General features: G+C 43.9%; 1 protein-coding gene across 2 annotated transcripts in view; it reads right to left on the reverse strand.

Annotated features, from left to right (window-relative positions):
• Nucleotides 1-693: 693 nt before the first annotated feature.
• DPRX (divergent-paired related homeobox) overlaps nt 694-16,085 on the reverse strand; it is a 19,723-nt gene continuing 4,331 nt past the window's right edge. The window contains exons 2-4 of one of the 2 annotated variants that reach the window (XM_082710146.1): nt 11,942-12,115; nt 2,311-2,465; nt 694-1,490 (exon numbers count right to left, since the gene is read on the reverse strand). In XM_082710146.1, the coding sequence (XP_082566272.1) occupies nt 1,140-1,490; nt 2,311-2,465; nt 11,942-11,948 (513 nt within the window). In that variant the 5' untranslated portion in view covers nt 11,949-12,115 and the 3' untranslated portion in view covers nt 694-1,139. Of the gene's footprint in view, nt 1,491-2,310; nt 2,466-4,385; nt 4,464-11,941; nt 12,116-16,085 lie in introns of those variants that run through there. The other variant, XM_082710147.1, reaches the window with a different exon arrangement.

A 16,085-nucleotide genomic window follows, 5' to 3' on the forward strand; every position in this document is an offset into this window, starting at 1 on the left:
AACCCAAATGTCTCCTGGAAGTGCCAGATGTTATCCCACCCCTGACTGGGAACCACTGTGCTAGACAAGGAGTCCTTGAGATAACCCCGTACTGTCCACAATAGGCAAGGGTTTCCCTCATTACACATAAGTAATGGAAGCCACACAGGGTTCCTGCAGAATGAGTCAATCATGTGGAATTTCAGAATGGGCAAAAGTCAAAGCTATGGTTCCTTCTGGGGTAGGGGTCAGGTGCCATAGAGGGTTTAGGAGAGCTTACTTTGGAGGAACATGCCACAGGCTGAGACACCAGGACGACGCATGCTGGAATGGTTGTCTCTGGCGGGGAAGACAACAGAGAGAGAGAGAGAGAGAGAGAAACTAATCCTCCTAAAGCCACACCTGCCCCAGGAGGAGAACACACACTGTACTCTTTCTGACAAATGAAATCTCATAAAAAGAAAAAGAAAAGGAAAGAGGATAGAGGCAGAAGCTGGGGGGAAAAAAGGAAATTGGGAGGATTGGGAGAATGGAGATATTTGGGTGATCAGGACATAAAATGATGGCTGAGGAGGTGACCAAGAAAAAAAAAACAACAACTAGAAAGTAGAAGAATAAGCCAACTGCCCACTTACTGACATTCACTAAGTCTTTTTAGCTGAACAATGGTGAAGAAAAAGCAAAATCAAGACAAAGAAGCAGGATAAACACCTGTCCCTAATAGTCTCATTGTATATGTTTATTGAGATAGAATTTAAACATTGTCTCCAGCTTGACTGAGATACAAGTATAAGGTGTACAGTGCATTGATTTGATACATTTATAGATTGCAAAATGATTACCGCCATGGCTGGTGCCTTCATCCTGCCCCATGATTGCTTTTTGTGGTGTATGTAATACAGTATTGCCATTCTGTGTCTTTGGGTGAATTTAGTGCAGGTCCCTGTCATCCTAATTACAACACGAAACATTCCTGTCACTGTAAGTTTGTTGAGTGCCTCTCTCCACTCAGTTCTACCCAACGGGCACTTGTGTGTCTTTCTTTGGTTTCACGGAGCGTGTTTCTGGAATGCATCCATGTTGCATGGATCTTGAATCTCTTGTACGGGAATCGTCGTGAATCATTATAGTATGTGACCTTTTGCATCTGGCTTTGCTCATTAAGTTCTTTGTGGAGATGAAGAATCAAGAGAATAAGCAGAGAAGCTTGTGGGAAGAATTTGAGATTCCATAATGGGACAAAGGGAGTAGATGTTAGGGTCTCGGCAGCAGCCAAAGTGGACTATTTTGTGGCCAACAGAATGGTCTGGGAGAGCCTTCAGACTGGAGCATATGCTGAGTTGGAAGGAAGGTGTTGGGTGATCTGTATAAACCAGGGAGGCTTGGTGGGCACCACGGGGGCATCCTGGAGGGGCATCCATGGGTCCCTTGGAAGAGCGGGTCTTGACTTCTGCTCCAGCTAATTGCTGTTTGGCTTTCTTGAGTTTTGCTCTGTGGTTCTTGAACCACACCTACAGAGAAAAGAGAGCAGCAGTAGGTGGATAAATCCAAATGAGCTTCCAGATGTTTTCATTTTACCTGATACCATGGATACTGTTCAGTGAGAACAGTTAGTTCCACTTCTCTTCCTTTTAGATCCTATTGCTGGAAACTCTCCCAGCCTATGTGCAGGAGGGAGTGGAAATGGGAGGCAATGGGGACAGAAAGTGAGGCAGGGATCTGAACCCCCAGAGCAGGAGAGACTAATGTCAGCACACTTAGCTCATGGCCAAACTGGATCTGTGACTGTGATTTTGTATGGCCCATGAACTAAGAACAGGGTTTTTTTTTTTGTTTGTTTTCTAAAGTTTTTATTTATTAAAATAATGTCTACACCTACCCATTGGGACCCGAACTCAACGACCCTGAGATCAAGAGTCACCCGCTCTTTCAACGGAGACAGCCAGACGCCCCAAAGAACAGGTTTTACATTTTTAAATGGTTGAAGAAAAAAAATACAAAGAATATTTGTGACATGTGAAAGTTATATGAACTTATGTGTGTCCATAAAATTTTATAGGGATGTAGCAGGCACACCTGTTTCTTTAGGTATCATTGATGGCTGCTTTCACATTATCCCTGAAAAGCTGAATAATTTTGGCAGAGACCATACATATGGCCCACTAAAATGTTTACTGCCTTGCTCTTTACAGGACAAGTTTGCTGACCCTTGCTTTGTGTGTTGGGGAGAGGATTTTAGGGTAGGAGTCTGGGGGACTGGAGTAGTATGAAGCTTCAGGAATTGTCCCAGGGTCTCTGAGTGTAGTGTCTTTTGGGGAGGTAGCTTCCAACCTGCAGTACGGTGGGATGGATCTGCAGTTTCGAGGCCATTTCTTTCTGAAGGCTGGGAGCGGGGTATGGGTTCTTGCTGAACAAGGATTCCAAATCGGCCAGTTGTTTCTCAGTGAACATGGTCCGTTTCCTTTGTGAATGCTTCTGGTGCTTTCCTGGGAAGGAGAGAAAGGCACAGATGAGGTGCTAAAACAGTTCCATCCTCAAAAGCCCGAACCCCCATCCTTCTCCATAGAGGTCAACAAGCATGCCCGTCAAGAAATTGAAGACTCCCAGATACCTAGACACAGCCTGGATGACTTTCCCGCCAGGTTTCCTAGGCCTCATTTTGTTGTTCTTCCAACTATTCACAGAAAAAGGTTATGTACGTATTTATTTAATATGTATTTATTTAATCAATTTAAAAGATTTTCAGTAATTTCTACACTCAACCCGGGTTTTGAACTTCCAACCCTGAGATCAAGAGTCACATACTGCTGACTGAACCAGCCAAGTGCCCCAGAAAAGGGTTATTTAAATAAGGACCCCTTGTGTGTCCACTCTTAGATTCTGTGTGTGTGTGTGTGTGTGTAGTGGGGGGAGGGTATGAGGGAAATCTCCGTACCTTATGCTCAGTTTTGCTGTGAGACTAAAACTGCTCCAAAAATAGTCCACTAATAATAATAATAATAAAAAATCATTGCTCTCATGGATGTTATTTAGTGAAGACACACCTATACAGAAACCAAAAGTGTTAAAGTACATAGTACATTATGCAGTGCTAAGTACTCTACAGAGAAAAAAATTAGGCACCGGGGTTAAGGAATTTGGGTGGGGGGGGTAGTTTTAATGACCTGTGAGTGAAGGTCTTTCTGAAGGTCTTTCTGGAGGAGGTGAGGGAGTGAACCATGTGTTTATCTACAGGGGGAAATGCAGACTCCTCGCAGGGCAATAAAGAGATAAATATTAGGGGTGCCTGGGTGGCTCAGTGGATTGAGCTCAGTCAAAGTGGCCTTCGACTCAGGTCATGATCTCGGGGTCCTGGGATCGAGCCTCATGTCGGGCTCTCTGCTCAGCAAGGAGCCTGTTTCTCCTCTCTCTCTGCCTGCTTGTGATCTCTCTGTCAGATAAATAAAATCTTTAAAAAATGAGGGGAGGGAGGTATGGAGAGGGTGGTTGGGTGATAGACATTGAGGAGGGTATATACTATGGTGAGTGCTGTGAAGTGTGTGAGCCTGACGATTCACAGACCTGTATGCCCGTGGGAAAAGAATACATTATATGTTAATAAAAATAATTAATTATTGGGTGCCCGGGTGGCTCAGTGGGTTAAGCCGCTGCCTTCGGCTCAGGTCATGATCCCAGGATCCTGGGATCAAGTCCCGCATCGGGCTCTCTGCTCAGCAGGAAGCCTGCTTCCTCCTCTCTCTCTCTCTGCCTGCCTCTCTGTCTACTTGTGATCTCTCTCTGTCAAATAAATAAATAAAATCTTTAAAAAAATAAATAAATAAAAATAATTAATTAAAAAAACCTTAAAAAGAGAGAAAACTGAATTGTCTAAAAAAAAAGAAAGATGAATATTACTGTATAGGGGAGGTGCACTTCCATCCAACATGGCGCCTGACTTGGTCTGGGTAGCCCGTAGAATCTAGAAAATGCCATGGGATGTCTCTTCTGAACTTCTAAGTCTCTGTGCTTTCTGTCTTGGACACTTTCCCTCTTTTGGATCACTTGCTCCAGGGAAAAGCATTTTGACCATCCCTATGGCAAGGCCCTCTTGGCAAGGACCTCAGGTCTAAAGTGAGTGAGGAACTGAGGCCTCTAGCCAAGAACTTTGTGAGTGAGCCATCTTGGGAAGTGGATAGATTGTCTGGGCTCAGTTCAGCCTTAGCTGACGGCATTCCTGTTGATGGCTTGTTGCAAGAGCATGAGACCCTGAACTGAACTCCACCATGCATTTTTAGCAATTTTATGGACTCCATATAGTTGATATACAATAAACTCTGTATTTAAAGTGTGCACTCTCAATAAATTTTGTTATGTGTATATTGACACATACATGAAATCCTCTCCACCATCAAGACAATGCATTTTACCCATCTATCCCCAGTTTCCGCTGATCCCTTTCAAAGTCATCCACCAGGAATTCTCAGGTCAATGCGGCTTTGCTCTGTACCAGTTAAGAACAATAAGGAAAGATAAAGAAATAAAGAACAGGAATAAGGAAAAGATGAATATAGGCCAATTTCACTTACAAAAGTCCTTAAAATATGTTAATTGAACCCAACATTGTTTTAAAAATAAATATATCAAGAGCAAGTAAGTTTTATCTCAGAAGGGAAAGGCTATTTAATATCAGAAAAAGAAATATCAAAATAATTCACCGTGTTAATAAGTTAAAGCTAAAAATAATGATCACAATCAATGCAAAATCTTTGTCTCTGAAGATTCACACCTATGTATGATTTTAAAAAGCAAAATTGGACAAAACGTAGGAAACTGTTTTCACATGTGCAAGGTTGTGATCCCTGAGGTAAGGGAAGTTCTATGAAAATCTTACGAGCCAGCTTGATTATTTATAGGACACTATACCCAGCGATGGAGGAAGTTATATTCTTTCCGGTGCATATGGAACATTCATCGGGACAGAGTGTACACCATGCTGCAGAACAAGTCTCAGAAAATTTTAAATAATTTAAATCATACAAAATATGTTCTCTGAAAATAGTGGAGTTAAGATAGAAATATGTAACAAAATAACTAACATCTCTCCCGCAGTGTCTGGAGATTAAACATATTTCTGAATCAAACAGGGGACAAAGAAGAAAGCAAATGGTGTTGGATTAAACTGGATATCCATATGGGGAGAAAAATCAACCTCATCTTGAGCCACGTGCAAAAATGAATTACAGGTAGATTTCAGACATAAATATAAAGTCTAATTCTAAAACTTCTGGAAGAAAATATCGGAGAAAGTCTTTTGAGACCTTGGGTCAGGCAAAGCTGTCAAGGACACAAAGTATAAGGCGCCTGGGTGGCTCAGTCAGTTAAGCAGCTGCCTTTGGCTCAGGTCATGATCCCAGGATTCTGGGATCGAGTTCTGCATAGGGCTCTCTGCTTGGTGGGGAGTCTGCTTCTCCCTCTGCTCCTGTCCCTGCTTGTGCTCTCTCTCTCTCAAATAAATAAAATCTTAAAAAAAAAAAAAAAAAAAAAAAAGAACAGGGGGGCCTGGGTGGCCCAGTGGGTTAAAGCCTCTGCCTTCGGCTCAGGTCATGATCCCAGGGTCCTGGGATTGAGCCCTGCATTGGGCTCTCTGCTCAGCAGGCAGCCTGCTTCCTCCTCTCTCTCTGCCTGCTTCTCTGCCTACTTGTGATCTTTGTCAAATAAATAAGTAAGATCTTAAAAAAAAAAAAAAAAAAAGAACACAGGGGTACCTGGGTGGCTCAGTGGGTTAAGTCTCCGCCTTTGGCTCAGGTCATGATCTCAGGGTCCTGGGATTGAGCCCCTCATCAGGCTCTCTGCTCAGCAGGGAGCCTGCTTCCCCCCCTCTCTCTGCCTGCCTCTCTGCCTACTTGTGATCTCTGTCTGTCAAATAAATAAATAAAATATTAAAAAAACCCACAAAGCATAAAAGTAAAAATAGATGCATTGGGCTTATCAAAAATAAAAGTTTGTTCTTCAAAAGACTGCCTTTAGGAAACAAAGAGGCGAGTGCTCGCTTCGGCAGCACATATACTAAAATTGGAACGATACAGAGAAGATTAGCATGGCCCCTGCGCAAGGATGACACGCAAATATGTGAAGCGTTCCATATTTAAAAAAAAAAAAAACAGGAAAACAAAGAGGCAAGCACATAACAGAAGAACAGAAGAAAATATTAATAACTCATGTATCAGACAAATTCACATCCAGAACATACAAACAATCCTATGACCTCACAATTCTACTCTCGATAAGTATAAGTAGAAATGCCCACACAAAGGCTTTATGTGAATGTTCCTACCAGTTTTATTCATAGTAGCCAAAAATTTGTGGGAAAAAAAATCCCATATTCATCAGCAAGTAATGGCTAGCCAAATTGCGTTGTATTCATATAATGGAATAGCACTAACCTATGAAAAAGGAATTAGCCACTGATACGTATATCACAAATGTATGCCCAAAACACGCTGAGCCAAAGAAAGCAGACACAAAAGATCATATACCGTATATGTTGATTTGCATGCAGTCCTAGGCAGGCAAGTCATCCGTAGGGGCAAGAACACAGATCAGATAGTGCCTGGGGCAGTGGCAAAAGTGTTGTGTTTTGTGTTGGAGTGGGTGTGGAGATGATGACCACACTGGGATGGGACCCTTTTGAGGGTGATGGAGATGTTCTGCGTTTCCACTGGGATGGTAGGTAAACACATTTGTCAAAACTGACTGAAGTGTACATTTAAAAATAGGTAGACTCTGTTACAAATTACACATCAACAGAGCTGATTTTTTTTTTAAACTTGGAAAGGAAAATCTTAACAAATCAAGGAGGAAAGCATCTTGCCGTACTTTGAAGGTTATATACCAAATCCCTCAAGCAAGCATTATACCTAATGGAGAAACCATGTGTGGTTCTTTGAGTGTCAGGAACATGAAAGGGATTTTACAAGCACCTGACAGTATAATGTAGTTCTACTGTCTGGGAAGGAAAAAAATATTAAGATCAGAAGGGAAGAGATAAAATGGATTCTTTGTAGATCACAGTATTTACTCAAAAATCCATCAGGATCAACAGATGGGCTTTTAGAACTATTGAGAGTTAAGCAATGTTGCTACTTAGAACACCTACAACATTTCTCTGCAAGCCATGTCCAACTAGAAATAAAAGTGGAGAAGAAAAAAAGGCATTCACAAAGCCAGTCCAAAACTCCAGGATATCTACAGATGAAATTACATAAGAGGACATAAAAACCCCCATAAGAGGACTTGAGTGAGAAAGTCACAGCTTAAAACCGTTCAAGGGCATTTTTTGGGATATTTTATGACCTCTGACTAGGGAATGATTTCGGAATTAGACACAACATGAGCAAACCATGAAAGTGAAAAGGATACATTTAACTACCTTAAAATTAATAAGTTCTATTCAGAATTTTCCTAAGGGAGTGAAACAAACTGGAAGATCTTTGTAATGAGGAGAACCAGCAAAGCTGTCTTAGCTGTGATCTTATGAGTCAAACCACACTTGGCGAATCTGTGAGAAGGCAGGAGTTTCTCTAAAAAATTAAAAGTAGAACCGCTGTCTGACCCAGCTGTTGCACTTCTGTGAATATATCTGAGGGAACAAATGCCGTCAAAGAGAGTTCTTCACCCCTTGTACTCACTGCAGCCTGATTCACAATGGCCAAGACCTGGAAACAACCCAAGTGTGTGCCCACAGATACATGGATGCAGAAGATCTATGAATATAAATATTTACATACATATATCAATGGAATGGAGTATTCCTCCAGGAGAAAGAAGGAAATCCTGCCATTTGCAACAACACAGTTGGATCTTGAGGGCATTATAATAAATGAAATCATCAGAAAAAGACAAATACTGTATGGTACCACTTACACGTGGGAACTAGAAAAGCTGAACTTGTAGAAACAGGATGGTGGTTCCCAGGCACAGAGCGGGTTGGGTGGGTTGGGGAGATGCTGTTATAGGGTACAGACTGGTAACTAGTAGATACGTAAGTCTTGAAGTTAGAACGCCCAGTATAGTGATTACAGTCAACAATACTCTAGTATAAAATTCAAAATTGCTAAGTGACTAGATCTGAAATGTTCTCACCACAAAAAAGGAAAGGGCAATTATATGCAGTGATAGAGGTGTTAGCTAAGAGCTGGTGGTAATTATATCAAATACATAAACATATCAAATCAAAGCATTGTACACCTTAAATTTACACAATGTTATGTGTCCATTATTTGACTCTTCAAAAGCAAAGAAATTCAAAGCCTCACTGCATGCCAGGCACTTTTCTAAGCACTTTTGAATATTAACTGACTCAATTCTCAATGTTCCCCATGTGGTTGGTACAGATGTGTAAACTGAGGCACCAGGAGATTAAGTGATGGGTTTGAGGCTGAGCTATGGTCCATCTCTTGAGAATTGGTGGCCAACACATACTTAGTACAGTTTACTGAACTGGGCACCAGTGATAGAGTCCTAGCCTTTCTGCTTACCTGCTGCACAGCTTTGGAGCCATACAATGTTCTCTGTAAAACTGAGACTTCTGGCTGTAACCGCTTTATTATTTTTTAAAAATATTTTATTTGCAGATACCTTGGTGGCTCAGTCAGTGATACCAGATCTGGGATCAAGTCCCACATCAGGTTCCTTGCTCAGCGGGGAGCCTGCCTTTTCCTCTGTCTGAGGCTCCCCCTGCTCGTGCTCTCTCTCTCTGACAAATAAATAAAATCTTTTTATTTTTCTTTTTTTTTTTTTTTTAAGATTTTATTTATTTATTTGTCAGAGAGAGAGCGAGAGAGCGAGAGAGCGAGAGCGAGCACTGGCAGATGGAGGCAGAGGGAGAAGCAGGCTCCCTGCCGAGCAAGGAGCCTGATGTGGGACTCGATCCCAGGATGCTGGGATCATGACCTGAGCCGAAGGCAGCTGCTTAACCAACTGAGCCACCCAGGCGTCCCTAAAATCTTTTTCTTAAAAGATTTTATTTATTCATTTTTAAAAAATATTTTATTTAATTATTTGACAGATCGAGAGATCACAAGTAAGCAGAGAGGCAGGCAGAGAAGGGGGAAGCAGGCTCCCTGCTGAGCAGAGAGCCCGATGCGGGGCTCGATCCTAGGACCCCGGGATCATGACCTGAGCTGAAGGCAGATGCATAATGACTGAGCCGCCCAGGTGCCCCAATAAAGAAAATCTTTTTAAAAAATAAAATGTTTTATTTGTAAGTAATTTCTACACCCAATGTGGGGCTGGAACTTGCAACCCTGAGAACAGGAGTCACATGCTCGCCGTGGACTGAGCCAGATGGGCGCCTCTGGTTGTAACCACTTTAGAAGATTTTAATGCTTGGTTGTGCCTGAAAGTGGTTTAGCACAAGCCAGGGAATCAAATCAATGCTTGGTGAAATGATGAGATTTCCAGATTTCCAGGAATCCTAACCAGATATCTTGGCTAAGCCTCTGTTCTAGGAGTTAATCATTCCAGTAGGGATCAGAAGCCCCATTTCCAAAGGATTGTCGGAAATGTGACATAGCTAATAAGGGGAAGATCTGGAATTCAAAGAGAATTGGGTTTGCCTCTACTGGGTTTCCCTGTGGAGGACAGCCTTGTCTCCACTACCTGCATCAGCAGCTCTCCATGCTTTCATGTAATACCCTTCAGCTCCCATCCCTCGGCTTACCTTTAGGAAGGTCCCCTGTGCCGGACATCCCGAGATCTAGCTGTGTCCCCATGCTCTAGTCTTGTGTCAAGAGCTAGCAAGGTTGGTATCATGACTTAAATACATCCCTCGGCAGCCACACCCTAGTCCCATCCCTCCACCCCCCCCACCTCCAATCCATTAATCCCATCCCTGGGTTCTCAGCCCCCTGGTTGTCTGCTCGTTGGTTGTCTGATGTGAAGTCCACACCTAGCAGAGTCAGCGCCACCAAGGAGCTTGCTCAATGGAGAATCTTCAGGTATTGGTCAAAGGGTGGGAACTTCCAGTTATAAGATGAACAAACTCTGGTAATCTAATGTACAGCATGGTGACTGGAACTAACTAATAATGCTGTATTATAGACTTGATGGTTGCTGAGCGAGTAGGTCTTAAATGTTCCCACCACAAAAAAAAGAAAAGTTAAGTATGTGACGGGATTGAGGGCTTAGCTACTATAATGGCTAAGCAGTCTTGTTGCAACCTGCTGCAACTTGTACACATGTTGGACTGCATCTCAAGGAAACTGGAAACAACCACAGATTCTCGGGAGCTGCTGAGTCCCAGTCTGCCTTTCCCAAGAGCCCAGGCGATTTGACTAGAGACTGAGGAGCATCACTGTGCTTCAGACCAAGGGCTCTGAGCAGAAGGGAAACTCAGGATCCCCCGGAGCGCTCGCTGAAACACCAGCTGCTGGACCCTGAGGGTCATGCTACCACCTGGGGAGCTCCCAGGTGCTGGGGCTCAGTGCTGGGAGCCCCAGCTCGCTCTGGTAGCATGTGGAGTGGCTAGAATATGCCTGACACTGTTCTAAGCACCTACAGGTACTAATTTGTTTAAGCCACTTAATCTTATTTTACAGATGTGGAAACTGGTAAAAAAGGAAATTTAATGGACTTGGCCGATGTCCCAGAACCAGTAAGTGTCAGGGGTGACGTTTTTACCAGGGCTGTCTTGTTCTGGTTATCCTGCTATAATGCATCTCAGAGATGGCCACTGGTACCACACAAGATCTGGTGGTCTGTTGAATGGGTGGAGCGAAGGGCCTAAACTTTAAAAATAAAATGGTTTCAGAAATTCCATCTGAGTCTGGAGAAAGCCCACCTCAAAGATATGCCTGCCACTTCAGGGAGAAAGAGGAACACTGTTGAAACTGAGTTAGTGGTGTTTTTCACCCAGGGCTGTATGTTGTCATCTTCTGCAGAATTTCTAAAGATGGGGGCGCCTGGGTGGCTCAGTTGGTTGGACGACTGCCTTTGGCTCAGGTCATGATCCTGGAGTCCCACATCGGGCTCCCAGCTCCATGGGGAGTCTGCTTCTCCCTCTGACCTTCTCCTCGTTCATGTTCTCTCTCACTGTCTCTCTCTCAAATAAATAAATAAAATCTTTAAAAAAAAAAAAAAAGAATTTCTAAAGATGCCTGGGGCTCTACCCCAGGGTCAGTCAACCCAAATCTTTGCAGGTGGAGCCTAAGAATAAAGATTTGCATGTCATCCTCAAGGATTCCAGAGCCTAGGTGGTACTGGAAATTGCTTAATCTTTCGAAGGATTAAGCTGGTGTCTCCAGGAATTCACCTTGGAGCCTGGGGAATCAATGTCCTGTGACAGCAGCACCCTCTAGCTAACACTCATTTTTGTTTTTTAACTTTTAAAATTTATTAAATTAATTTATTTGAAGATTTTATTTATTTGTCAGAGAGACAAGAGAGCCCACAAGCAGGGGGAGCGGCAGGCAGAGGGAGAAGCACGCTCCCCACTGAGCAAGGAGCTTTAGGTGGGACTCGATCCTGAGACCCTGGGATCATGACCCGAGCCAAAGGCAGATGCTTAGCTGACTGAGCCACCCAGGTGTCCCCCTAGCTAACACTCATTGCCTACCTGGAGGACCAGGCCCAGCACTAGAGGTTGGCCACTACTCCCCCAATCAATGGGATTAAGCTCTTATCAGTGCCTGGCTTGTCTCTAATCTTATAATGACTGTCAGATCTTTTATAATTGGAGGCAATCCCCGCCTATCTTTCCCTGTAAACCATTTCCCCAAGCCTGCTGGCATCAGTGGTTTGATTTCAGCTACCCCCACTGGCATTTTCAATCTTCTTCTCTCACTAAGCTTTCACACTCTTGCTCTAAAATCCCCAAAGATTTGGTTTTCCCTCCAAAGTGAGTGGAAGGTTGTTATCTGTCCACATCCCATTGGGGGGTGCAATATGTACTCACTGCTCTTCGGTGCTGAAATCTATTGCTCACCCTTCATCCTTAAACAGAGCCCACGAATTTAAAACACGCGGTTAGACTGCAGCGTTTGCTGCCCAGACCGACGGCTCTTGACAAGGGTAAATCTTGTCCTTGGGTAGACCTTTGGCAATGTCTGGAGACATGTTTTGGTTGTGACATCCAGTGAGGGGAGGATTCCACTGCCATCTAGTGGGTCAGAAGCCAAAGATGATGCTAAACATCCCACAATTCACACGACAGCCCCCCACAGAGAAGAATCATCAGTCCCTGAGTGTCAGTGTAAGGACCTATTTAGCCAGAGAGACTCCATCTTGGGTAAATAGCCATTTTGTTGTTTGTGCAGTAAACTTAAAGTGACTTTCCCCCAATCAGAGAAACTTACTTAGAAACGAGTCCGGGAAACCAGTAAAATGTAGTCGGCTAGTTCCTGATAACAGAGCCCAGAATCCAAGGTCGAGTCAGGCCAGACGGAGACATCTAATCAGTATGAAGTACTGTTTTTAACAGTGAGAAGGTCTTGCCCAATCCTAAATGACTCCATCTTGCGAAGGACGACCATCTTATTATTTACACTGAATACATTAACTGACTAAGCCTTCCCAGAAAGTACTGTTTGTAACAGCTCCTGGTTTGGGGTAATCTTGAGTAACACGTCACCAGACCGATGGAACTAGCCAATCAGCAAGAGACACACAAACGCGGTGGGTTGAGATACCAAGATATGGGTTGCAGTTTCACCCAATAAAAGGTAGCCTGTAAGATGGGGAGGGGGTGCTCTCTTCGGAGAGGGCCCTGACCGGTCAGTCAGTCAATTTTAAGCCTGTAAACTGGGGGTGGTCGCTCTCTTCGGACGTGGCCCTGACGGGTCAGTCTGACTTCTAATGCTTAGCATAGAATAGAGCTTTGCATAACTCACCTTGTCTCAGTCTCGTTCCCCTGGCCGATCAGTCTAACTTCTAATACTTACCATAAAATAAAACTTTAAATAACTTTCACTTTGTCTCAGTCTCATTTTGTTCAATAACGGACCTAATAGTCAGTAGTAATGTGGTTGAGAAACTTGGCCTTAGTTTGTCCCATCCACTGGACTTCCTTAGTGAGGTTCTCTAGCCTCATCGTGACGACCTCTTTCTATAGACAGAAGACTAGAATGGTCTACCAGATAGTCACACGGCATCTCTCAACTTCATCCAGATCTGCCACCTACTCAAAATAAAAACAAGCACAACAGATCCCCCTCCATCTCAAGACCAAAACAGGTAAATGCTCAGGGAAGCATCCTATCTTAACAGTATCCATCAGTCTCCATCCCTTTGCACTGCCTTATTTTTCTCTAGCACACTTATCATTTCCTGGTATTGCATTTTATATCTCTTTGTTGCCTGTCTTGTTTACTGGAACGTAATATGTATGGGATCAGGGTCTCTTTGTTCCCCCACTGAATTCACCCATTTCTTCAACAGGTGTTAAAGGGCTGATGATACCAATCACTGCTGTAAACTCCAGAGGTCCAGGACACACAGACAAACCCATGTGAGTTTATGGTTTAAGGAGGTGGTGTCAACTTTTAAAGCAGAATGCAGCTAAAGGATGGGAATGTTCTGAGCTGATTCAGGCAGTCAGTTAACTTGTCCATGTCCTTTACGGTAATTAATGAGTTCCGGTTGCAAGTGTCTGGGGAGACAGAAAGAATCAGAGTCATTGCCCTTGTGGAGGCTTTTTACTTCCTGGCGGGGCACTCTGCGGATAAGTTAATAAACGTGCAGAAATTCGCATTTTTAGAAAATGATGAGCGCCGGAGAGAACAGAGCGGGATGAAGCAGTGGAGTATGCCTGGGAAGGATGTGAAGTCGCGACAGTATTTTGGGCTTATCAAGGATGCCCCTCACTGGAGAGAATCAAAGGTTGAGAAGGATATACCCTGATGCATACACTGGGTCCTAACTGTCCCCAAATAATGGGTGCCAAAGGACCCCTTGAGATGGTTCTATTTAGAAAGTCTCCCCCAGTTTATTTCTAGGGTGACGCAAAGGCTGCTGGTTTTGGGTGGACCCTGCAACGTGTCCAGGCTGTGAGCGATACCCTTAGCTTCCCGCTCTGTATAGAGGGAGACCTGTTCTGAAATCTGGTTAGAGGTGGACTTCTGGGATGTGGAAAATTGCCTGGCTTATAAGTTGGGGAAACAAAGAAGATTGAAAGATGGGAGTCAGAGCGGTCTGTTGACAAGGCAGGTTGGGGGACCTGTGAAAAAGCACACGGAGCGTGTAGAACTCTGTGTCTCGTGTTCATGCCCTCCAGGGGCACCCCCCTGCAGAGAAGGCCCTCAGCAACCGGGTAGACAATCTGTGCTCTGTCTGGTGGATGTGAGGTCATTTCCTTCCTCAGACAAGCACTTGCATCTTGAGCCCTGATGTGGGGTTTGACAAACCACCACCTCATGCTGAGAAGTTCCTTTTGGGCTGCAAGGGCCTATCAGTACGTGTGTGGCTGTGAATCCACCGTGATCATGGATGGCACTCCACAGCACTAGCTGCCATGGCGGGGTGGCCTGTGAAAGGCTTGGTTCTGGGATGACATCCTGTGGGGGTAGGGTGCTCTATGCGTGAGCTGGCAAGGCTCACGGTCAGGTGCTGTGCTCCTAACAGCTGGACACACAACTCTAGCTCTCAGGGGTTACAGTGGGATTGGCTCTCCTCACTCTCTTCACTCTCATTTCTAAGGACTCACTTGAAAAATCTGTGCTTCCTGCCCCCCAACCTCAGGGTCTGCTGGATGAGGAACCTTTATTTTCAGAAGGGTGAAACTTTCCACCAGGAACCAGGAAGAGCTCCCTGCTTGGTTACTTAGGGCTCTCTGTGCTGATGAACCAGTGGCAGAGAGATCCGCTACTTGACTGGCAGGGATAGTGAACCATGACAACTATCAGGGACTAGGGTTACTGCAACATAATGGGGTCGGGAACACCTGTGTCTGGGGCCCAGAAGATGTTCTGTGCGCTACAGTCATGGGGACAAGGAAACTGCATGTCTGAGACCTAGTAAAAGCAAAGTTGCTGAGATTACCCCAAGGGATGGTGAAATAAGACTCAGGTAGGTCAGAGAATTTCACTACCCAGCATCAAAATGTATTAATAATTCCAAGGACACAGATAATTGCAACACACAGGTAAAGCACAGAGAAAGTCAGAGGCAACTAACGCAACTGCTTCAACCCCTCCTCGTCCCATTGGAACGACCCTCGATTTAAGATATGAGGTCCTCATTTAAGTGATGTATATTGGACCTCACTTACACAAAGAAGTTCCTTTGATCAATCTCCTGCCCCCCAATTCTCTGATAATTAAATAGAAGACCCATTTTCCAATGGTCATTGCCCCATAAACCCAAACATCCTGGGTGCATTTACTATAAGCTGTCCAGAAGGTCCAGGTGTGTCCCCTGAAAAGCATTTCATAGATAAGGAGTCTAGTTAGGTTTCTCTGATACCAGGAGAAAGTCTGATAAGCATCTTTATAAGTCAGGATAGGAAGAGTGGATCATAGACCAGATGCTAACTCATTCCTTTCTAGCACTCCACAATTCAGACCTTTCAGAAAGGAGGGCCCATAGTCCAACTATGGAAAGAGACTTGATGTCCATCGACAGATGAATAGATAAAGAAGATGTGGTATCTATATACAATGGAATACTTACTACTCAGCCATAAAAAAAAAAAAAAAAAGAAATCTTGGGCACCTGTGGCTCAGTGGGTTAAAGCCTCTGCCTTTGGCTCAGGTTATGATCCCAGCATCCTGGGATCCAGCCCCACATCAGGCTTCCCACTCAGCAGGGAGCCTGCTTCCTCCTCTCTCTCTGCCTGTCTCTCTGCCTACTTGTGATCTCTGTCTGTCAAATAAATAAATAAAATCTTTTAAAAAAATGAAATCTTATGATTGGCAAGGACATGGATGGAACTAAAGGGTACTATGCTAAGTGAAATAAGTCAATCAGAGAAAGACAATTATTGTATGACTTCACTCATATATGGAATTTAAGAAACAAAACAGGATCATAGGGGAAGAGAGGGAAAAATAAAACAAGACAAAATCAGAGTGGGAGACAAACTGTAAGAGACTCTTAACTCTAGGAAACAAACTGAGGGTTGATGGAAGGAGGTG

The sequence above is a fragment of the Mustela nivalis genome, assembly GCF_964662115.1.
Source record: "Mustela nivalis genome assembly, chromosome: 18".
Classification (NCBI taxonomy): Eukaryota; Metazoa; Chordata; class Mammalia; order Carnivora; family Mustelidae; genus Mustela; species Mustela nivalis.